The 25,273-nt window shown below is 38.9% G+C and overlaps 1 protein-coding gene across 5 annotated transcripts in view; it reads right to left on the reverse strand.

Moving 5' to 3' along the window:
- Nucleotides 1–25,273, reverse strand: part of Fnbp1l (formin binding protein 1-like) — a 92,603-nt gene that overhangs the window by 46,298 nt on the left and 21,032 nt on the right. For all 5 annotated transcript variants that reach the window (NM_001039609.2, XM_087624889.1, XM_087624895.1 and 2 more), the window contains 1 exon segment: nucleotides 8,748–8,863. In NM_001039609.2, the coding sequence (NP_001034698.1) occupies nucleotides 8,748–8,863 (116 nt within the window).

Raw genomic sequence — 25,273 nt, forward strand, 5'->3', positions numbered from 1 at the left:
GAAAAGGGAGTTGGGCATAAAATCTGATCGTTAGCTATGAAGGTATTGGCAACTGTTAGCTTTTAAGAGAGGGAAAGACAAATTTTCTTTAAAAGTGTAGGCCTAGTAAGTCAACAACACTCAGTAGAATGCTACATACCTATCAATATTTGAGCAGCAAAAATAACCTTAAAAGTTTTAAGAGGAAAAAAGGGCACAGATCTGTGTGGATGAGAACTAGGGGTAGATCTGGAAGGGGCTGTAGGAGGGGCGAATAAGGTCAAAGCTGTGTGAGTTCTAAAAGAACTAATGTTTTTGAAATTAAAAAAGTTATAGACAGAAATACTACATGGACTCACTGTTTTACTTCTGGATATGCAAAAACAATGTGAAAGCAAGGTCCTAAAGAGATATTTGTACACCTACATCCACAGTAATACTTTTTGCAATAATCAAAGGTGAAAACAACCCAATTCCCTAATGAGCTAATAAACAAAATGTGAATGTACAAATAATGGGTTAGAGTTTTTTTATTCTTTAAAAGAAAATAGGGATGTACCATAGCTTAGGTAGTAACACCGTCTCTTTTCTGGCCTGACAAATGCCCACACCTCCTCCAGGAGCCTACGGCAAGTCAGCAAGCCCTTGTTCCTAAGTAGTCACATAAGAGCAGAATCTAGGGATAAAAATGCAAACATGACATGGAAACGCAACAGAACTTGGTAGGGTGTGCTTGTCGGGCACTGAGGAGATGAACTATAGGAAGATGGCAGTGCAGCACCTCTCAGATCAGTACACAAGTACAACTCACTTGGCACCACATCATGGGGCGGGTCTTTGCTATGTGACACATGAAACCAAGTACTTCATCTACTTCTACTCGAGTCCCATGGCCACAATTCTGTTCAGATTTAATTAAAAGTAAGGACTGTGCACTCAGTGATCCATCGAAAAATAAGCACTGCAGCCTATCTTCTTAATACTAGAGACTGAACTCTTCAGCCTTGCTACACACTCCACTCTGAATCTTAAGTGTTTTGAAGAGGACATCCTCTATTACTAGCTGGCGGCTCTGCACTAATAAAGCAGCTCATGTTGCTATCTCTTTTCTATTCCATACTTCTGCACCTGTTTTTCCCATCTATAAAAAATATGTTGGAAATATATATTTTTAAAAAGTATTACAGCATGAACATTGCTAACATAGTACATGATACATGTATCATTAAAAACATAATCGTAAATGAAATAAACTGAGCAAAATAACAAATGTCTATAAGAGATTTCCAATTCATAGAAAGATGAATTGAAAGGTGGTTGTTACAGGTTAAAGGAAGTTGGATTGAGAAGCGATTATTTAGTGGGCACAGTATTTCTCTTCTGAACGATATGTTATGGAGATGGATAATGTCAATAGCTACACAATCATGTGAATGAATGTACTTAACTATACCTTTTAAATGGCTAACATGGCAAATTTTATTATATTATTTCAATTTTTAATACTAAAAAATAAGCTATCACCTCACTCACTACTATTAAACAAAGTTTGCCTATGCATACTGTTTTAAAGAGACATGCTGGGGGTTGGGGACTTAGCTCAGTGGTAGAGCGCCTGCCTAGCAAGCGCAAGGCCCTGGGTTCAGTCCCCAGCTCTGAAAAAAAAAAAAAAATTAAAAGAAAAAAGAAAAAAGAGACATGCTTCAGTGTTAATGTTTGCACCATGCTAGTGACAGACGCTAAGTAGACAGACAACAAAAAAGATAGAAGCTTTAAATACCGATGCCTGAAAAACTCAGGGAAAGAAAAAAATAATCAAAGGAGCTCCAAGATATGAAGATACACAAATGGTCTTTCATATTTTTTTTACAGCCCAGACCCCAGTTTTATTTTCAACATCTCAAGAATATAGTACCTATAAACTATGGATGAATGTGAGCTATGCGTGTTAGCATACCAACCCCACAGTCTATACTCACAAATGTTAGCAATGTGTCACTACTGTTGTATGATGAGGGTTAACAATGGGGCTCTTTAGGAAACTGTGGGTCTTTTAGAGGAATATTTTCAAGTAAGCTAAAAATAGACAAGAAAATTTTTTTACCTGTTCAATTTAGACTGAGAAACAAACTGATACCACAGACTTAAGTATTATGTTTTCCAGATAAATTCTGCTAAGAAATTTGATCATTTGTTTTCCTTTTGAATTCAGATTCAGTGTCCAAATGGGAGCTATCTAGCGTAGTACTTGAGTGCTTATCTAACAGACGAAGGCCCTGGGTTGACGCCAGAAGAGGGTAAAGGACTGAATAAAGGACAAATAACTGATATTATGAACAAATAAATTATTTTTTCAGTTTAATGTTTAAACAATAAGGTCCTTAAATAGTGAGAATTTCACCAGAAAGACATTCAACCCAACAGGCTTGAGTGTATTTTTGTTTTTAAAAGGTTCTATGAGCTACTTACTAAGTTCTGTTTAGGTCATTTAATCTAAGAAAACACTTTTGTAAACTAGGAATATGACTTGCAGTTCTTATGAAAATAGATGTACCTGACCTTATTAGAAAAATGACAAGTGCTTACTGAATCATTCCACAAAAGTACAAGATGGAAGGCTACTATAGATGTACTCTGTATGTGCTAAAACCACAGAAGTAACAGAAATCAAACTTTTGTGAAGATTAAATGGGACATCAGTTTAATCACACTGAAAACAACACAATTCAGTTGTTACAAATCCCACCAGCTTAGTAATTGGCTGACAGTTGAACTGAAGAGCAGCCACCTTAGGTACAACAAAGTAAGTTAATGGAGCTCCACGGCATGCAAAAACTAAGAACAGGAACAGAAGGCAGTGATCAAAACAACAAACAGCCACACTGGCCCAACTGTACATTTCGAGACGTAGTTACAGGATATTGAAGAAAATGTTTCTTCTGATAATGGCATCAAGAGAAAACAATCGACAGAATTAAGAGAAAATTGAAGGGGAAAAATATCAGAGGAAACTAAAGGAAAATACTATCTGAAATTTATAACAGGTTACAGAAACCAAAGTATTTACTGAGAGAGGGGAGAGGATGGAGGGGGGAGGGAGGGGGAGAGAGAGGGAGAGAGGGAGAGAGGGAGAGAGGGAGGGAGGGAGGGAGGGGGGAGAGAGAGAGAGAGAGAGAGAGAGAGAGAGAGAGAGAGAGAGAGCGCATGCTTAAATGAGGTTTAAAACCTCAAGCAACTGAACCACCACAAATCTGTCCCTCAGACAACCAGGCTTCTTGAAATGCTACTTGTTTTTAATGAAACTTCATTAATGAGAAAAACATTTTCTTAAAAGGAAGGGCTTATAAACTGCTAGTGCTTTTTTCCCCCCCACTTCAACTGCATGGAAAAATACACAGCCCAAACCAAACTTACAAACTGTATTTCTTCTTCCCTTTGAGACAGGGTCTCACTATGAAGCCCTGACTGGCCTGAAACTCAGTGATCCTCTTGCCTCTGGATCTCAGGTGCTTGGATTAAAGGGATGTGCCACCATGCTTAAGATGCTAGGTAATGAAATTTCTACAATTATTACTCTGCTATATTTACATGGATTAGTTAGCTGGAAAAAGTGTGTTAGTTTTGGGTTAACTTACAGCAAAGTCTTATATGCAGCAAAGTCTTAATAAAGATGTAGTGTGCACTGGTTGTGTGGTGATGGTGGGGAAATCAACAGAACTAGTGAATCTCTTGGTGAGAAGCAATAATACCCAGGGGCCCACACTCAGCAGCAACAAATAAAATGCAACCAGTTTCCATTTCCAAATCTATAAAATAGTACTGAAACTTCAATTTCTTTTTTTTCCCATTGGTTATTTTATTTATTTACATTTCAAATGCTATCCCCCTTTCCAGTTTCCCCTCCACAAACCCTCAAGCTCCCTCCCCGCTGCCTCTAGGAGGGTACTCCTCCACTCACCTACCCACTCCTGCTTCAGCGCCCTAGCATTCTTATTGTGCAAACACACTTAGAGATTTTAATTAATCCTTGCCATACAAATTTATTAAAATCGGTGGACTGGAGATAAACTTATGGGCAGAGTATCCATCTGCACAGCATGCATAAGGCACCATGTTTGATCCCTGCATACACATACAAACACACATCGGCTGATTTCAGTTGGTTGTCTCTTGTCTTAGTCAAGTTTCTATTGCTATGACAAACACCATGACCAAAAAGCAAGTTGGGGAGGCGAGTGTATATTTGGCTTACACTTCCAGATCTATATATAGTTCACTATATATAGATAGATAGGGAGGGAGTTAGGACAGGAACTCAAGCAGGGCTAGACCCTGGAGGCAGGAGCTGATGCAGACAGAGGCCATGGGGGGATGCTGCTTACTGGCTTGCTTTCCCTGGCTTGCTCAACCTGCCTTTTTAAAGAACCCAAGAATACCAGCTAAGGGATGGCACTATCCACAATGGGGGTTGGTGGTGGGGGTTTCCTCCTGCATTGATCACTAACTGAAAATGCCTTATAGCTGGATCTCATGGAGGCATTTCCTCATCTGAAACTCTGATGACTCTAGCTTGTGTCAAGTTGACACACAAAACCAGTCAATACAAAAATCAGTAAATTGAATACTCTGTAATCATTATTTAGCATGACTCAAAATGGACATCAACTGTCTTTGATCAGACACTTTATTTTCTATACAGATTGTGAAGGTTTGTATATGCTGGGCCCAAGGACTGGCACTATTGGGAGGTGTGGCCTTGTTGGAGTAGGTGTGTCACTGTGGACATGGACTACCTGGATGCTGCCATGTTCCTGCCTTGATGATAATGGACTAAACCTCTGAACCTATCTACCAGCCCCAATTAAATATTGTCCTTAAAAGATTGGCCTTGGTCACAATGTCTGTTCACAGCAGTAAAACCCTAATAAAAACACTCTCATATCAATCAATACCCAACACCAAAATATAGTTAAGCCTATCAAAATATATGAACATCTGGGTAAGGTGCCATACCCCTTTAATTCCAGCACTCCAGAACCAGAGGTGAGCAGAGCTCTGTGAATCAAAGGCCAGCCTGATTACAGAGTGAGTTCCAGGCCGGTCTCAAAAAAAAAAAAAAAAAAAAAAAAAAAAAAGAACATAAAGAACACAGAAAAGAATTTTAAAGGGGAGGGGGAGATAATGGGCACAGGATGCCTTGGTATCAGAGATGTTTTAAAATCTCACAATGCATTTAAACTGGAGCAGGCCATGATGATGTAAACGTATCATCTTGGGAGGCAAAGGCAGGAAGAAGGATGGTGGGTTAGAAGCTAAATTGGCTAAGTATCAAAATGCTGCACCCTATCCCCCTCTAGGGAAAAGAAGGGGAAAATTTAATAACCTGAATACAGTAATTATGACAGAGTACCTCAGCAAGCAGCAAGCATGTATAGTCTCCTCCTATACATGAAGTCAACCTCTGTAACAGCAATAGGAGGAGCTAGCCTAGAGAGGAAGTAAACAAGACAAGCCTCTTCCCTTTGAACAAAAAATAAACTATAAACAGCACCTGACAATTTAATCATTCACCAGTCATTCATCCAAAGCAGCAAATCTCCACATAGAAAGAGGGAAGGAGTAGACACCACCAAATTAAACATGCCTCCTCCCAAGTCTTCTCCCAAATACCTCAACAATATCCCACAGCCCTGCCATGGAGAGCTTCTGTTAGGATAGAAGTGTGCCAGACTCCTTTAAAGAGGCGAATCCTCACACAGAGTGGGCATAACAAATCCCATCTCGCCCTATAAAATTGGATTTTTTCATAAATAATTGTGAGTTCCAGTCAATACAATACAATGCCCCTACTCCCCTGCAAGTAAGTGAAGCAATAGGTAGCAGTCTAGGAACAGCAGCAAACGAGCCTGCAACTTCATTAGATGAGTCAGTCCTGTTACTCTAGCAAAACTGAAGCCATCACAACACTGAGTCTGGGTGTTACCCTGGTAATTAAGATATACTAGGTTGTTTAAGTTCATCTTATAAATTATCTTTTTTTTTGTTTTGCAATTTGTAATAGCACTCTTTCCAAGTATACCACCACTTTGCTTAAGAGTTTTAAATTACCAAAATTTTATAGAGTCACTGAAAATCACACCACAAAAATGCCTAAAGTGAAAATAATCTCTTTTCCTTATCACCTACCTGCTCCCAGTCCACAAGAGAAACAACTGGAAACATTTGGAACTGTAGAGCTCTTCAGGATTCACACAAATTTCACAAATTTTTACCTAATTATACATATAAATTCAAGCAAGCAGTAAGATCTACACTCTGCAACATGCTTTTTACACTGATGACTGAATGTGAACAGTCTTCCACGTGTAAACAAGTTCGGATATCTGGTCATTCAAACTGGATACATACAATAATACTTCTTATCATTAATGTGTTGGTAGATATTTCTAGAAAGGAATCCTAGTTTTTCAGCAATGATAATTTTGTGCATACATATTTATGTTTCCTACAAAATAGTTTAAAAATTAAAGTGCTAGATTAAAAGACATCCATTGTATTTTGAGGCACACTGTCAAATGTCCTGTCTTCTTGAAAGAAAGAAGAAAAGGTGATTAACTTTTTTCCTGAGGACCCAGGCACATTCTTAGGAGTTTTCATTTTGTTGTTGGCTTGCTATGACACAGTGGTAATATTCTTGAGGCCCCAGGTAGTTAGCTGTGTTTTGTTCCTATATTGATCTAGTTCGTTTATTTTTTTTAAGATTTATTTATTTATTAATTATATATAAGTCGCTGTCTTCAAACACACCAGAAGAGGGCATCAGATCTCATTATAGATGGTTGTGAGCCACCATGTGGTTGCTGGGATTTGAACTCAGGACCTCTGGAAGAGCAGTAGGTGCTCTTAACCGCTGAGCCATCTCTCCAGCCCAGTTCTTTCGTTTTTAATCTTTTCTTTTATCATTTGTCATTTATGTATGTCTTCAATTCACTTGTATTGAAAACTCGAAATTATAAATTTTTATTTATTTGAATTGAGAACAAATTCAAAATTAGATGAGGGAGCTGGAGAGACTGCTCTGTGGTTAAGATCACCCGCTGCTCTTCAAAGGACTGGGCTCAACTCCCAGATCCAACATGGCAGTTGACAACCATCTGTACTCCCAATTCCAGGAGATCTAATGTCCTTTTCTGGCTTCCTGGGCATTAGGCATACACATGGTATAGATAATAATAAGGATAATAAAATAAATGTGTTTTTAATAAGATGGCAGACATTTTTAATTTGCACAAGTACATTTTTCATGTTAACCTCCCAGAGGTCCTTCATGTTTAAGATTCCCATATAATAATTTTTGAACAGATAAAGTATCATTACTGTTATTACTGAGATATTGGCAAGCTCCCTATTTGTATTTGTATATGAAAAGCACCTTAAGAAACACCAGAAAACTGATCAGGAAGCTGGTATAATATCAGAATAGTCATCTATATCTAGTATGATATACTAGTCCTTGGTCATCCTACACCCAGTGAGTTGGCTACAAAGGCATAATTGACTTATCCCTATTCCTTCTTCTTTCTGAGTCTACTGCCATCTTTCTTCTATCACTACTGAGAAGTCAATCCAGCATCACCACTTCAATAAATTACACAATAAGCATACAGCCTAACTCAAGTCTATCACAAAAGGAAATCTTATTAGAACATCTACAAAAAAAGTAGAAGTGTGGTGGCGAAAGTCTTTAATTCCAGTGCTTACAAGGCAGAGGCAGGCAGGTTTCTGTGAGTTTGAGGCCAGGCAGAGCTACAAAGTAAGATTCTGTCTTGAAAAATCCAAAACAAACTAAAGATGGTGGAGACTTCTACCTTCCTTCCCCTTCCTCTACTCTTCACTCCCCTCTCAAAGGTTTGTCAATCTAGGGTCCAGAGTGGGAAGATGAAAAAGCTAGAAGTGACGGAGTAGAAAGGAGGGTGTGCTCAAAGAATTCACCCACAAAGAACCAAGGAGCAGCTCATTTCATTCTGAATGGAAATGTGCCTGGACTTTTCAACCACACATGGCTAATTCATGTTGGGACTTTGTCCTCTGCAGCCTGAAGCACCTGAACTCCTAGCTAAAACTTCACAGGCTGCTCTTCAAATTTCAAGCATTATTTTTATCAAGTTCCTTGATAAACTGTCATTAAACAATGATAATTTTTCTATTTCAGCAAAAGCTTAAGATTAATTCCATCAAATTTAAGATTAAAAAAATCCCCTTCAAATATTTTGATAATATTTTAACAAATATAGAAAGAAGCTCAGCAGGCACAAACTATTTTGAAGACTTAGGAATTCTCAAGTTCAGCACATAAGGAAGAATTCTAAAAAAATAAATAAAAATCAGCGAATAGTAGAAGTATAAAATACTGAATACAAGGTGTTGCTTGTTTAGTCATCCAACCATTTTATTTAAAGGCTTGCAGGTAGAAGGTGGAAAGGGGCTAAAGCCAGCAGGCCCTGGCTGCTTAAGCAGGTTGCCTCTTTGCTCTGAGATTTAAGGATTTTAAGTGTCTTTCTAAATCAGTGACTCATGATCTGGGTAGTCGATACTCCCCGTGGTACAAGGCAATGGGTTACCTAAATTAACCACTAGTCAGCCCTCTAATTCAAACCACTATGGATAAAGAACACAAGGTCTAACCTGCACAATACTATTTGTTTTTAATATTGAGCTGTTTAAATGTGTAACCTCATTTCTAAGAAGTGAGAAGTAAATCAACTTACCTCAATTGTTTCGCATAGTTCTGTTCAATTTCAATTCTCTCTTTAACAAACTTGGCGTATCTTTCCAAGAAGTCAATTCCCCATTGGGTATGCTTATCTAAGCTATCGAACTGATCCTAGAAAAGAAAAGCAAGAACAGGTTAAACAAGCTTGAAATTGTTGCCACAAACATTTTAACCAGTTTCTGATATTTGTACAGAAGTAATTAAGTACAAAGTATACTTCTCCTTTATACTGCTCTGTCCCACCACTGGTGTGCAACTGTAGCTCTTCCCTGTGTGATCCTTTCCAGATTTTGTTCTTGCCAAGTCTCTACAACCACGTGAGTCAATTATTTATAAGAAATCTCTCTATAGTGATTATCACTCCCTGCAACTCTGTGCACAGAGGGCTAATACCAGACTCATACAGAGAAGCAGCTGATTTCCAAGACTGTAGAGTGACCCACACACCCTGTGTCAAGAACTGGAAGGAGGAAGCAGAGGAAACAACTGTAAAGACAGACTCAGGAAACCGAAGAAATGCAGCAGCCAAAGAAGAATGGAAAGGGAGGTTGTCCTTTGGGAGAAGAAAGCCGTTAGACTCCAGGAAACAACAAACAAGCACACCATTTGTTCCTAACTTCCATGGCCACACGTGATAAGCGGATGGGTGATACAGATGAGACTGTATTCATGGAGGTGTGCTGAGGAAATGCCTAACAATCCTTACAAGGGAGCTCCCTAAACATCAGGACACCAGTTCAGGCCATGGCTTCTCTCTCAGGAAAGGTAGTTTCTACTCTTTTCTTTTTTGCTGGACTCTCCTGGTCCACTTACTATGGAAATATCTTACTGTCACTATCAAGTGAGTCTTGTGTTCCCAGTTCCTAGCTACCCATGACCTTTGCTCTCAGTCCAAGTTCTGTCAATAGAAGAATTTTACCCATCATCATAGGAAAGAAGGTAAAGTTAATAAAGCAAATAAAAAGCAAAGAATTAAAACAAAATCTTTCTTTGTACGTATGTATGCATGTATGTGTGTGTGTGTGTGTGTGTGTGTGTGTGTGTGTGTGTGTGTGTGTGTATGTATGTATCCTGCTGATTCTGTTTCTCTAGAGAACACTGAGGGAAAAAAAAAAAAAAAAACAAACCAAAAACTCTACTCATTTTAAAACAGAACTTGGGCCTGGGCGATTAAAAGCACTGGCTGCTCTTCCAGAGGACCCAGGTTCAATTCCCAACATCTACATGGCAGCTTATAACTGTCTGTGACTCCTGTTCTATAGGATCCTACACCTTCACACAGACATGCATGCAGTCAAATCACCCATGTACATGAAATTAAAAAACAAAAACAAAACTTAGCAGTCATTGTCCTGGCTTAAGCTCATGCTGAAGTTCCCTGCCTACCATGCCCAACCCAAGCTGCGGGAGAGGAGTAGAAACCTGCGGACAGTAATAACCCAGTCCCTAAACAGGCCAGCTCTGAGATGAGCTGTACAGCTACTTTAGCGACTTCCACAAGGAAATAACACCGAAACTGCCTTCTACTCTATCCTGCCGTCTCAGCCCTTCCCTGTCTGTGGGACCAGCATACTCCTTATGTTTTACGCAGTGAAATGTTGCCCAAATACAGACCCGTAAATCACGTCACTTATAATTTTAACTTTTGAAATGATCATGTTGTTTTTATCTTTCAGTTTGTTTATATAGTAGATTACGTTGAGGGATTTCCGTATATTGAACTATCTCTGTATAACTGGAATGAAGCCTACTTGATCATGATGGATGATCGTCTTGATGTGTTCTTGGATTCGGTTTGCAAGAATTTTATTGAGTATTTTTGCATCGATATTCATAAGGGAAATAGGTCTGAAGTTCTCTATCTTTGTTGGGTCTTTGTGTGGTTTAGGTATAAGAGTAATTGTGGCTTCATAGAAGTAATTCGGTAGTGCTCCATCTGTTTCAATTTTGTGGAATAGTTTGGACAGTATTGGCATGAGGTCTTCTATGAAGGTCCGATAGAATTCTGCACTGAACTCATCTGGTCCTTGGCTCTTTTTGGTTGGGAAAAATAAATAAATAAGTAAGTAAATAAATAAATAAATAAATAAATAAATAAATAAATTTAACTTTTTAGTCTTTTGACATATTTGCTTCCAATAAATAGTGGAATTTATGGGTGATATTGTTAAGTAATAGATACATTTCTAAACATTCACTATCAAAATATTTTCTCCATAATTTACATTTCTTTAAAAAGGCAACTAATCACTAACCATTAAAACTTCCCTTTATCTTTTGAAGATACTCTTTTCAAAATTACATATTTTGAGAATATAACTGACAACTACTTATTTTAAAAGGGTAAAAACTTTAAAACATTCAAAAGATAAACTGAATTTACGAGAAACAGGTTTTCAACAGTCCCTCCCAGTTCCTACTAGGAGCACTGAAAACAGCTTGTCTTCCATATACTATGAAAATATTATTTTTGTGAGGTCAACTTAACAATATACCTAAATGCTCTATGGACTTCTCTCATTCATTTTCTTCTTACCTATAAATAACAAAGTGAATAAATTTCAACATTATTTCAACTTCCTTTTTAAACTCCAGTCAAAGCACAGGTCTAGTAGCAGAATAGAAAAATTCCAGTCAAAACAAAGCTTTACTGGTAGCTAACATAGTCATCTCATACAATATTGTTTTTGTTGAAGTCTTTTATTACTGAGAAGAAATGTTCAACACATCTTTTCTTTAATGGCTCACACACACAATAAGATGGTTCTAAATATACTTGTATATTGAAACAGAACCTAACGGACATTATAAGCTGAGAAATACTCAAATGTCTATACTTTAATCAAAGTAAATGGTCAACTATATGACGACACTGTTATATATTTTGTTATTGTTGTTGAAAATAAAAAATAAAAATGACGCATTCCTCTCACAGCAGCTACTTTGGAGGCAGAGGCAGAAGAACAACTTGGGCCCAGAAATTGTTTAGAGATGTTTTCTAATCATCTTCTACAGTATTTAGCTTGTTGCCACATTGCTGATATGTGGTGTTATAGATATCTGTATCTGTAATACAAGAAAGCAAGCAAGAAGTGCAAACCTTTATAACTCCCCAAGGGACAGAAGGCATGCTTCTCTTATCTTCACGAAAGGCAATTCCTGGTCTTTAAACTCCTAGTCCCCCTCGAACCATACTCGATTTTATGCTAATGAGGTGACCTGGATTGGAGGTTATTTACCAAAGGAACCTGTCAGTACAGGATTGAAACTTTCAGCTTCCTAATAAGGGGGGCTAGGGATTGATTAAAATAACCAATAACCAAGGATTTACTCAATGGTGTTTATGCCATGGAACTTCCATGAAAACCCTAGACAATGTGTTTGGAAAGTTGCTTGGTTGCTGACCATAGCCATGTGCCAAAGGGACCAAAGGTCGTACTTGTGCTCTGAGCCTTTCTGGACCTCATTTTATGTACTTCTTCATGTGGATGTTTATCTGCGTGTTATTATCAAGCAACAGTTACGTGCTCTGAGTTCTGTGGGACAGCAGAGTGAATTATGAAAGCTGAGGAGGACGTAGAAGCAACGAATTTCCTCAAGTACTAGAGGCCTGGACAGCAACTAAAGTGGGGTCAGTCCTATAGTGGTAAGCCCTTGAACTTGTAAGTCATTTTCTTTATTTAAAAAAAAAAAAAACTTTTTTCTAAAAATATAATAAGAGCAAGCATTATGTTGGCCATTTCCTATTGTCTGCCTATGCTTAGGTATTAAATTTTACCCAACATCTCTTTAAATCCAAGACATTGATGTCAATTCATGCTTTACATACTAGTAGAGCTTTAGACAACACAAAGAATTCTAGTAGATCACTTTGTATGCTCTTTTCTTAAGATTCCTGCTTTAAATATACGCTATGCCTGTTTGCTCTGTGGATAGTCATTATTCCTCTACTGAAACATCACTGGGTTTTTCCAGCATTCAGGAGGCTGACACAGGAGAATCAACCAAGACTGAGGCCAGCCTAAGCTAATAAATCTAATAAGGGTATTTATAGGGAGATCATGTCTCAACAATCAAACAAAACTATTTTTAAAGTATGTGTTATTATGTACTTGAATAGTCAGAGTCATTCGCACTAGAGTTTCACTAGCTAGAGCCATGGGCTTTCGATGTAAGTATCATCAGTTTTCCCCTCATCAGTGCTAACCCTGAACCTGTCTGATCCACACCAAATCTCAGCTGAGAAGCATCAGCTTTCTCAAAGGTATTTTGAGTTCTTTATCATGTTAAAATATTTAAAAATGAAAGTTTTAAAACTAAACTAATCAGATTATTGAGAAAACATGGTCACATCTCACTATTAATGGTTAAATTTACAAGCCATAAAACCTTCTAATTTTAGAACCTTATAATTTTCTTTTATAAGGTTTTCCAGTTTGTAAAACTTACTATTTTTAATTAGGGATGTATGTACATGTGAGTACAGGAGCCCAGAGAGGCCAGAAGTATCGAATCCCCCCTAGAACTGGAATTACAGACAGTTGTGACCCTCCACACGTGAGCTAAGAACAGAACATACACTTAACCATTGAGACATTTCTCTAGCCCACATTAATTTTTACAAAAATTTATATGCATACAATATTAATTTGTTTTCTAGAAAAAGTTACATATAGTTCAAGTGAGACAAACACACTATGTTGAGGACGACTTTGAATTTCTAATCCTCCTATTCCCACCTCTGGAGTGCTGAGATTACAGGTGATGTCACCATGTAATCCATGTCCATGAGGACTGCATCCAGGGCTTCACACACACTAAGCGAGCACCTACCAACCGAGCTAGATTCCTCACCATACAACTTTCCACTACTAATGCAAATACCTAGAATTAGTACTGTAGAGCTGGACCTGAAGACTAAAGGAAGATCAAGAGCTCAAGAAAGACCAGCTACACAGTGAGTTCAAGATCTCCCTAGACTCAACGACAATACCCTATCTTAAAACCACAGACCAATCAAAATAGCAGCAAAGGTACTAGACATCTAACAAGTAGAAGACTATTAAAGGTGCAATAATTGAATATATTCTAAGGATTTACTACACTTTTAAAGTAAATAGGTCCCAAATAAAAGCCAACTTTATAAACAACAAAACAGCAATCAGTGGGAAACAGCAGCATGAAGGTAAGAAACATGAGGTTGGTTCTAAGTGAAACAGACTTTGCATTATAACCATTGAAGCAAGAGTGAGATCAGAATAGAGCAGAAAGACAGGGACAGTATGGGATAGAAACATTCTAACTATGCTATAACCAAATTATAAAGGTTTTCTTCTACTTCAAACAGTAAATCTACAAACTGAAAATCAACAGTTACTATATTTAAACTACAAAAAACATTTTTATGGTAAAATTCATGCAATCCACTGAATTAATATCATAATGATAGTTAATAACTTGATCTTCAAATAGGCATATTAATTACAATACATCAAGAAATAAAATCTGCTGGTTTCTGGCTGGCTGGCGAACCTCACTGATGCCGGGCCATAGCTCCCTGCTCCCAAGCCCCGTGGGAGAAAGAGCTGATCGCCCAGACATGTGGGCAATCCTGAGACTGCAAGGCAGGAGAGACCGCCACTTCTGCCCACCTTTGCCCACATCCCTGGCCCAAGAGGAAACTGTATAGGTCCTCTGGGGACAGGAAGATAGGGGCAGTCAAGCTGCAGGAGCCCTGTGGTCCAGACTGCGCCCGGATTTGAACAAACCGGGTCAAACAGCTCCCTGCACCCAAATCCTGTGGGAGAGAGAGCTAGACCTTCACAGGGGCAGACACACCTGAGAAACCAGAAGAGACTACTCTCTGCCCACATTTCTGACTCTAGAGGAAAACACCTAGCGCCATCTGGGGCCCCTGTGCACAGGGACCCAGGAAAAGGAGAGCCAGGTCCTTCTGATTGCTACCCTCACGGACAGCTGAAACCGAGCACTGAGGAGTGACTTCAGACCTGAGATCAAAGGTAAGACCAACTTTTCTGCTCCAAGTGACCTGCCTGGTGGACTTAGGACACACAAAGGCAAAATTCCTCTGGGACTGGACACTTCCGGTTTCTACCTAACGCCCAAACCTCGCTAATCTAGGCCCACAGCTCCCTGCTCCCAAACCCCGTGGGAGAGAGAACTGAACACCCAGACATGTGGGCAATCCTGAAACTGCAAGGCAGGAGAGACCACCACTTCTGCCCACCTTTGCCTACATCCCTGGCACAAGAGGAAATTGTATAGGGCCTCTAGGCACAGGAAGATAGGGGCAGTCAAGCTGCAGGAGCCTTGTGGTCCAGACTGTGCCCGGATCTGAATGGACCCAGTCAAACAGCTCCCTGCACCCAAATCACTTGGGAGGAAGAGCTAGACCTTCAGAGGGGCAGACACACCTGGGAAACAAGGAGACTACTCTCTGGCCACATTTCTGACTCTAGAGGAAAACGCCTAACACCATATGGGCCCTCTGTGCACAGGGACCCAGGAGAAGTAGGGGCAGGCATTCCTGATTCCCGCCCACAGGGACAGCTGAAGACCAGTGGACAGGAACGACTACATTCCTGAAAGCAGAACACTCTGTTCCCATAACTGGCTGAAAGAAAACAGGAAAACAGGTCTACAGCACTCCTGACACACAGGCGTATACGACAGTCAAGCCACAGTCACAAATAGAAAAACAAGGTAACACCAGAAACAACCTGATGGTGAGAGGAAAGCTAAGAACGCAAGCAACAGAAACCAAGACTACATGGCATCATCAGAGGCCAATTCTCCCACCAAAGCAAACACTGAATATCCAAACACTGCAGAAAAGCAAGATCTAGAATTAAAATCACATTTGATCATGATTTATGACTTTAAGAAAGACATAAAGAACTCCCTTAGAGAAATGCAGGAAAACACAAGTAAACAAGTAGAAGCCCTTAGAGAGGAAACATAAAAATCTTTGAAAGAATTACAGGAAAACACAATCAAACAGGTGAAGGAATTGAAAATGGAAATAGAAACAATAAAGAAAGCACAAAGGGAGACAACCCTGAATATAGAAAGAAAAAAAAAAAGGAAGAGACAATGAGCTGTAGATACAAGCATCACCAACAGATTGCAAGAGATAGAAGAGAAACTCTCGGGGGCTGGGGATTTAGCTCAGTGGTAGAGCGCTTACCTAGGAAGCGCAAGGCCCTGGGTTCGCAAGGCCCTGGGTTCGGTCCCCAGCTCCAAAAAAAAAAAGAAAAAAAAAAAAAAAAAAAAAAAAAAAAAAAAAAGAAGAGAAACTCTCAGGAGCAGAAGATTCCATAGAAATCATCGACACAACGGTCAAAGATAATGTAAAACGAAAAAGCTACGGGCCCAAAACATACAGGAAATCCAGGACACAATGAGAAGATCAAACCTAAGGATAATAGGTATAAAAGAGAGTGAAGACTCCCAACTCAAAGGACCAGTAAATATCTTCAACAAAATCATAGAAGAAAACTTCCCTAACCTAAAGAAAGAGATGCCCACAAACATACAAGAAGCCTACAGAACTCCAAATAGATTGGACCAGAAAAGAAACTCCTCCTATCACATAATAGTCAAGACACCAAATGCACAAAACAAAGAATATTAAAAGCAGTACGGGGAAAAGGTCAAGTAAAATATAAAGGCAGACCTATCAAAATTACACCAGACTTCTCATCAGAGACTATGAAAGCCAGAAGTTCCTGGACAGATGTCATACAGGCCCTAAGAGAACACAAATGCCAGCCCAGGTTACTCTATCCAGCAAAACTCTCAATCAACATAGATGGAGAAACCAAGATATTCCATGACAAAACCAAATTTACACAATATCTTTCTACAAATCCAGCCCTACAAAAGATAAATGGTAAAGCCCAACAGAAGGAGGCAAGCTACACCCTAGAAAAAGCAAGAAACTAATCGTTTTGCAACAAAACAAAGAGAAGACAAGCACACAAACATAATCTCGCCTCCAAATATGAAGATAACAGGAAGCAACAATCACTATTTCTTAATATCTCTCAGCATCAATGGACTCAATTCCCCCAATAAAAAGACACAGATTAACAAATTGGATACGAAATGAGGACCCAGCATTTTGCTGCCTACAGGAAACACACCTCAGAGACAAAGACAGACACAACTTCAGAGTAAAAGGCTGGAAAACAACTTTCCAAGCAAATGGTCTGAAGAAACAAGCTGGAGTAGCAATTCTTATATCCAATAAAATCAATTTTCAACCAAAAGTCATCAAAAAAGATAAGGAAGGACACTTCATTTTCATCAAAGGAAAAATCCACCAAGATAAACTCTCAATCCTAAATATCTATGCTCCAAATAAAGGTCACCTACATACATAAAAGAAACCTTACTAAAGGTCAAAGCACATGTTGTACCTCACACAATAATAGTAGGAGATTTCAACACCCCAGTCTCATCAATGGACATACCATAGAAACAGAAATTAAACAGAGACATAGAAAGACTAACAGAAGTTATGAACCAAATGGACTTAACAGATATTTATAGAACATTCTATCCTAAAACAAAAGGATATACCTTCTTCTCACCAGCTCATGGTACTTTCTCCAAAACTGACCATATAATTGGGCACAAAACAGGCCTCACCAGATACAGAAAGATAGAAATAATCCCATATGTCCTACCAGACTACTACGGGCTACAGCTGGTCTTCAATAACAATAAGGAAAGAATGCCCACATATACATGGAAGTTGAACAATCCTCTACTCAATGATAACCTGGACAAGGAAGAAATAAAGAAATTAAAGACTTCTTAGAATTTAATGAAAATGAAGGTACAACATTCCCAAACTTATGGGACACAATGAAAGCTGTGCTAAGAGGAAAACTCATAGCTCTGAGTGCCTGCAGAAACAGATGAGAGCATATATCAGCAGCTTGACAGCACACCTAAAAGCTCTAGAACAAAAGAAGCAAATACACCCAGGAGGAGTAGAAGGCAGGAAATAATCAAACTCAGAGCTAAAATCAACCAAGTAGAAACAAAAAGGACCATACAAAGAATCAACAGAACCAAAGCTGGTTCTTTGAGAAAATCAACAAGATAGATAAACCCTTAGCCAGACTAATGAGAGGACACAGAGAGTTTGTCCAAATTAACAAAATCAGAAATGAAAAGGGAGACATAACTACAGATTCAGAGGAAATTAAAAAAAAAAATCATCAGATCCTACTACAAAAGCCTATATTCAACAATACTTGAAAATCTGGAGGAAATGGACAATTTCCTAGACAGATACCAGGTACTGAAGTTAAATCAGGAACAGACAAACCATTTAAACAACTCCATAACTCCTAAAGAAATAGAAGCAGTTATTAAAAGTCTCCCAACCATAAAGAGCCCAGGTCCAGATGGGTTCAGTGCAGAATTCTATCAGACCTCCATAGAAGACCTCATACCAACACTATCCAAACTATTTCACAAAATTGAAACAGATGGAGTGCTACCAAATTCCTTCTATGAAACCACAATTACTCTTATACCTAAACCACACAAAGACCCAACAAAGAGAACGTCAAACCAATTTCCAATATGAATATCGACGCAAAACTACTCAATAAAATTCTTGAAAATCGAATCCAAGAACACATCACAACAATCATCCATCATGATCAAGTAGGCTTCATCCCAGGGATGCAGGGACGGTTTAATATTCGGAAAACCATCAAAGTAATCCACTATATAAACAAACTGAAAGATAAAAACCACATGATCATTTCATTAGATGCTGAGAAAGCATTTGACAAAATTCAACACCCCTTCATGATAAAAGTCCTGGAAAGAACAGGAATTCAAGGCCCATACCTAAACGTAGTAAAAGCCATATACAGCAAACCAGTAGCTAACATTAAACTAAATGGAGAGAAACTTGAAGCAATCCCACTAGAATCAGGGACTAGACAAGGCTGCCCACTATCTCCCTACTTATTTAATATAGTTCTCGAAGTCCTAGCCAAAGCAATCAGACAACACAAGGAGATCAAAGGAATACAAATTGGAAAGGAAGAAGTCAAAATATCACTATTTTGCAGATGATATGATAGATCCCAAAAGTTCCACCAGAGAACTACTAAACCTGATAAACACCTTCAGCAAAGTGGCTGGGTATAAAAGTAACTCAAAGAAATCAGTAGCCTTCCTCTACACAAAAGAGAAACAAGCCAAGAAAGAAATTAGGGAAACGACACCCTTCATAATAGTCCCAAATAATATAAAATACCTCGGTGTGACTTTAACCAAGCAAGTGAAAGATCTGTATGATAAGAACTTCAAGTCTCTGAAGAAAGAAATTGAAGAAGATCTCAGAAGATGGAAAGATCTCCCATGCTCATGGATTGGCAGGATTAATATAATAAAAATGGCTATTTTACCAAAAGTGAGCTACAGATTCAATGCAATCCCCATCAAAATTCCAATCCAATTCGTCATAGAGTTAAACAGAACAATTTGCAAATTCATCTGGAATAACAAAAAACCCACGATAGCTGAAATTGTCCTCAACAATAAAAGGACTTCTGGGGGAGTCACTATTCCTGAACTCAAGCAGTATTACAGAGCAATAGTGATAAAATCTGTATGGTATTGGTATAGAGACAGGCAGATAGACCAGTGGAATAGGACTGAAGACCCAGAAATGAACCCATACACCTATGGTCACTTGATTTTTGAGAAAGGAGCCAAAACCATCCAATGGAAAAAAGATAGCATTTTCAGCAAATGGTGCTGGTTCAACTGGAGGTCAGCATGTAGAAGAATGCAGATCGATCCATGCTTATCACCCTGTACAAAGCTTAAGTCCAAGTGGATCAAAGACCTTCACATAGAACCAGAAACACTCAAACTAATAGAAGAAAAAATGGGGAAGTATCTCGAACACATGGGCAGTGGAGAAAATTTCCTGAACAAAACACCAATGCCTTATGCTCTAAGATCAAGAATCGACAAATGGGATCTCATAAAACTACAAAGCTTCTGTAAGGCAAAGGACACTGTTGTTAGGGCAAAAGGGCAACCAACAGATTGGGAAAAGATCTTTACCAATCCTACAACTGATGGAGGCCTTATATCCAAATTACACAAAGAACTCACGAAATTAGACTGCAGGGAGAAAAATAACCCTACTAAAAAATGGTGTTCAGAGCTAAACAAAGAATTCACAGCTGAGGAATGCCGAATGGCTGAGAAGCACCTAAAGAAATGTTCAACATCTTTAGTCATAAGGGAAATGCAAATCAAATCGACCCTGAGATTCCACCTCACACCAGTGAGAATGGCTAAGATCAAAAACTCTGGCAAGAGCAGATGCTGGCGAGGATGTGGAGAAAGAGGAACTCTCCTCCATTGTTGGTGGGATTGCAGATTGGTACAACCATTCTGGAAATCAGTCTGGAGGTTCCTCAGAAAATTGGACACTGTACTACCTGAGGACCCAGCTATACCTCTCTTGGGCATATACCCAAAAGATGCTCCAACATACAACAAAGACACATGCTCCACTATGTTCATAGCAGCTTTATTTATTATAATAGCCAGAAGTTGGAAAGAACCCAGATGCCCTTCAACAGAGGAATGGATACAGAAACTGTGGTACATCTACACAATGGAATATTACTCAGCTATCAAAAACAATGACTTTATGAAATTCATAGGCAAATGGAGGGAACTGGAAAATGTCATCCTGAGTGAGGTAACCCAATCACAGGAAAACACACAAGGTATGCACTCATTGAGAAGTGCTCGAATTACCCTAGATGCACAGAACACATGAAACTCAAGAAGGATGACCAAAATGGGGATGTTTCACTCCTTCTTTAAAAGGGGAACAAGAATACCCTTAGAAGAGGATAGGGAGGCAAAGTTTAGAACAGAGACAGAAGGAACACCCATTCAGAGCCTGCCCCACATGTGGCCCATATATATACAGCCACCAAACTAGATAAGATGGATGAAGCAAAGAAGTGCAAGCTGACAGGAACCAGATATAGATCTCTCCCGAGAGACAAAGCCAGAATATGGCAAATACATAGGTGAATGCCAGCAGCAAACCACTGAACTGAGAACGGGACCCCCGTTGAAGGAATCAGAGAAAGGACTGAAAGAGCTGAAGGGGCTTGAGACCCCATATGAACAACAAGGCCAACCAACCAGAGCTTCCAGGGACTAAGCCACTACCCAAAGACTATATATACATGGACTTACCCTGGGCTCCAACTGCATAGGTAGCAATGAATAGCCTAGTAAGAGCACCAGTGGAAGGGGAAGCCCTTGGTCCTGCCAAGTCTGGACCCCCAGTGAACAGGATTCTTGGGGGGAGGGTGGTAATGGGGGGAGGATGGGTAGGGGAACCCCCATGTAGAAGGGAGGGGGAAGGGTTAGTGTGATATTGGTCCAAAAACCGGGAAAGGGAATAACATTTGAAATGTGAACAAGAAATACCCAATTTAATAAAGATGGGGGAAAAAAAAGAAACAAAACCTATAAACTTAGCACTTGGGAAAATAATATAGAACAATTACAATGAGTCTAAGGTCAGCCCCAAGTATATAAGGAATACTAGGCCAGCCAGGTCTACAATAGCAAGACCTGTCTTGGGGGTGGGAGCAGCACCGACATAGAATGGGTCAAACATAAATATCACAAATCCTAAGTGTTTCATAAATAATACTCATTTTAAATTTCTTTTAAAATTATTATTAATTATTTTACTTAAATCATCTTTAAGCAGAACAAAAACACAGTGGTTGCTGGAAACTGATTTATGGATGTTGTAAACTAGATCTCACAATCCTGCCTCAGCATTCCCAGAGTTGGGATTTTTAGCACGCCCTACCAAATCCAGCTCACAGGTCAAGTTTGCAGAAACATAGTACCAATTTCAAAGTTGGTCTAGTTATTTTAAATTCAACAACGTTAATAATAGCAAAGATTATTATTTATTGCTATATAAGTGTTCAATCAAATAATTTAATACATTCTTGTAATTAAAAAGCAAATGCTAAAACCAGAAGAGATGACAAAATAAAGTTCATCTGAAACTTTGGCACATGAAAGGCACTTAATTGCTAATTAAATAATCACTCTGTAAAATGCTTTGGAATTTACTACGTTTTTGTATATATTACTAGATGTCACTTAGAAAGCCTTTATTTACAAACACGGCATTTCACAAATGTGGCCATCAAGCTTCTAAAATTGAAAAATTTTCACACTAAGTCACATTTTCTTTCTACTACAAGACATCATTATTTGGTTAAGGTTAAAAATTAGCATTTATTAGTACATAGTGGTCCCAGACTTCTCATTTTGATGTAAGGTAACTCTGAGCTTGCAAATACACTTGGCAAAGGATAGAGACAAAATAAAAAATGGCTAAAGCCACTCTGAAAACATCTAAAGCTAGACATAAGAATCCTGGCTAACGACGGGGCTCAGCCGGTAAAGGTGCTTGACACTGAACCTGCCAACCTGCATTGGATCCCCAGAACCCATGTGATGGAAGTGAAGAACTGACTTCTCAAAGCTGTCCTCTGACTTCACAGGAAAACTGTGGCACTCTCATGTCCGTCCACAAACATCTGTAAATAATTTTTTAATTAAGACTATTGAATCCACACAGTGGGCACTTGATCACACTCCCTTCTTGCTGTCTTTAGCACATCCCATTCTACATTACTACTGAGTCTGACTTTGTTCCTGCTTTAGTCATTCTTCCTTCCTTTCAAACACACCACTAATCACCTGTTAGTGTGTGCCCTAAATTAATAAATTAATCTTATCTCATATGAAGTGCAAGAAAGCTCTTCTACTTCTTTTTGGTACTTCTTTTAATTTTCTAAAATATCTCACACTAATTTACCTCAGAATAAGAGGAAAATATTCTAAATGTTAGAATTGGCATCAATTTAAATGTTCCACACTCTGCAGTGTAACTCCTATTATGTTTGTTTCTTCAATAATCTACTATAACATGTGCTAGTTCATAAAGATATCTATTTAATCTACATTTATCTAGATACCTTAAGTACAATTCGGTATAAAACACCTATTACAAAACGTTATCTTTTTTTTTTCAGAAGTCACTTTTAAATATGCAATTCTTGTTTTTACAATTACTTTGATACAGCCTTGCATCCAAATGAAGTCCTAATAAAGTACTCTGGTAAAGTACCAAGGGACATCACCATTTAACGAAGACTTTTTTTTAAGTGAAAGCTGAATAATCACTCTGCTGTCCTAGTTTAGATGTACTTTATGGCTCTATTTGCCTGCCAGAGTTTCTCCAGCACTTCTGAATACCAAACTACCACTAAAGACATTTAAAAAGACCTGACACAACAGACTTTTCTCCTCTTTAACTCCTATGGACTACAGATTTTCTTTTTGCTTATGTCTCATGAAACTAAGAAAGCAATTACGGCTCAGGGTCAGTCAATAACATTTACCCACAAAAACAAAAACCCTAAATAATAACGTACTTTTGTATAATAACTTTATTACTTTCATGTTTAAGGTAGAATTAAAAATTGTGTATTTGGACAACTCGGGCATCTTTTTTTTTTTTTTTTTTCCCGGAGTTGGGGACCGAACCCAGGGCCTTGCGCTTGCTAGGCAAGCGCTCTACCACTGAGCTAAATCCCCAACCCCGGGCATCTTTTAACTTACAAATTCCAACTCAATTTTATAGTAAGCTCACAGCGACTTCAGTATCAATACAAACTATCCCTGCCATACATAATTTGCTTTGTTACTTCTCTCCCTAGCCCTTGCCATACCTTTACCTGTCTCGGCTACTCATTCTCACGGTTATTTCCACTGTCAGTAACATTTACTGCATGACCCTCCTGCTCCACACCTACAAGGGAATTCAAGAACCTAACTTAGAAGGCGTGTCTTTTTCCTGCCTCCCCTCAAAACTTTAGTGCACTACTGTTTGGCTCCACAGCCACCGGCACTAACATACTATAACTACCCTTCACCCTCATCCCATCTTACACGGGCTGGATTCCATAAGTCATCATTATTTGCTCTTTGCAGACACTGCTCATTGTCCTTGTCACTGTCAAATCTTAACGATTATCTTATAGTCAGTTGGGGTTTTTGTTTTTCAAACAAACCCTTCCTCATGCTACTGTAGAAAGGTAAAGATCAAGAATCATGCTGACCGGTCAAACTTTGAAATGTCCATCTGCTAAAGTAAGGACTCCTTAATGCTACTTAGCTCAAGCCCATTCATTCACTATCCCTTTATCCTAACCAGTTATCTCATAATCTTATCCTCTTATGTTAAATTTAAACCACCCTCTACCCATTCAGCTCACAGACAACTTTACTTCCTACTTTACAAAAAGAGTGAACAACTGAAGATTTCTATTCTGAAGTAGGTTAGAAAGATAGAAAGCTAGCAAAATAACATGAGCTTTGAACTACCAACATGGGGATGCAGATGTTTAGCAGTGAATCATGCTAAAGGGCTATGCACATACACACATGCACATTTACATATATGAATTTCATAAAGAACTGCATTTACAGTAAAAAAGTGTCTTAACCCTCAGCAATCTATTGTGACACACAAATCCTATCCAAGTACCTCCAGAACAGTCGTATAATTTCACCTGTCAAAGGTGAGAGGATCCTACAGCCTTTTGAAATATAACTTGAAAGCTATCAAACCACCTAGGACACTTAAGAATCGCATGCCCACATTTGGAGGTGTCTTATCCTTTCCCTGAATGCTTCTCTTTATAATACTCCCTCCTGTTTAAACATATGTTAATCTCTCTTCCTAATAAAGTCAACTCTCTTCAAACTGGCTCATCCCAAAACACACACTCTCACACACACACACACACACACACACACACACACACACACTCTCTCTCTCTCTCTCTCTCTCTCTCTCTCTCTCTCTCTCTCTCTCTCTCTCTTTTGCATCAAAGTCAAGAACCCTAGCTTTGTCTGAGCAGAAGTCTCTGAAGAGAACAAGAGCTGCACCAAGCTCCTGCTTCATTTTGCTGGCATTTAAGACTTTTCACCGCCAACACAAACACCCATGTCTTGTCCACCTCTTTGGATCAGCTGTGCACACTCCCTATCTTCTGCTTACCTGGAAACTAGTGCAGTCTCAAGTTCAGCTGTTAAAACATTTAAGTCCCTAGGCTTATATACTTTCCTAGACTTTTTCCCCGCCTACCCTTCCTTCTCATCCAATGATAGGCTTTGCTTTATCCTGGACCTGCCTTGCTGCATAATGACATCATCCTACAGGTTCCACCAAAGACATGTGGCAAAAACATTCCTTAGGTACAATCTCTATAAGCTCTATTGCAAACTAAACATTTGAACACTTCAGCTATAGGCTGCTCCAGCCAAATGACCTACGCACAGACCTATCTTCAGTACTGTGATTACAGACACGTACCCCCACACCAA

The sequence above is a fragment of the Rattus norvegicus genome, chromosome 2 (genome assembly GCF_021556685.1).
Source record: "Rattus norvegicus strain SHRSP/BbbUtx chromosome 2, alternate assembly SHRSP_T2T, whole genome shotgun sequence".
Classification (NCBI taxonomy): domain Eukaryota; kingdom Metazoa; phylum Chordata; class Mammalia; order Rodentia; family Muridae; genus Rattus; species Rattus norvegicus.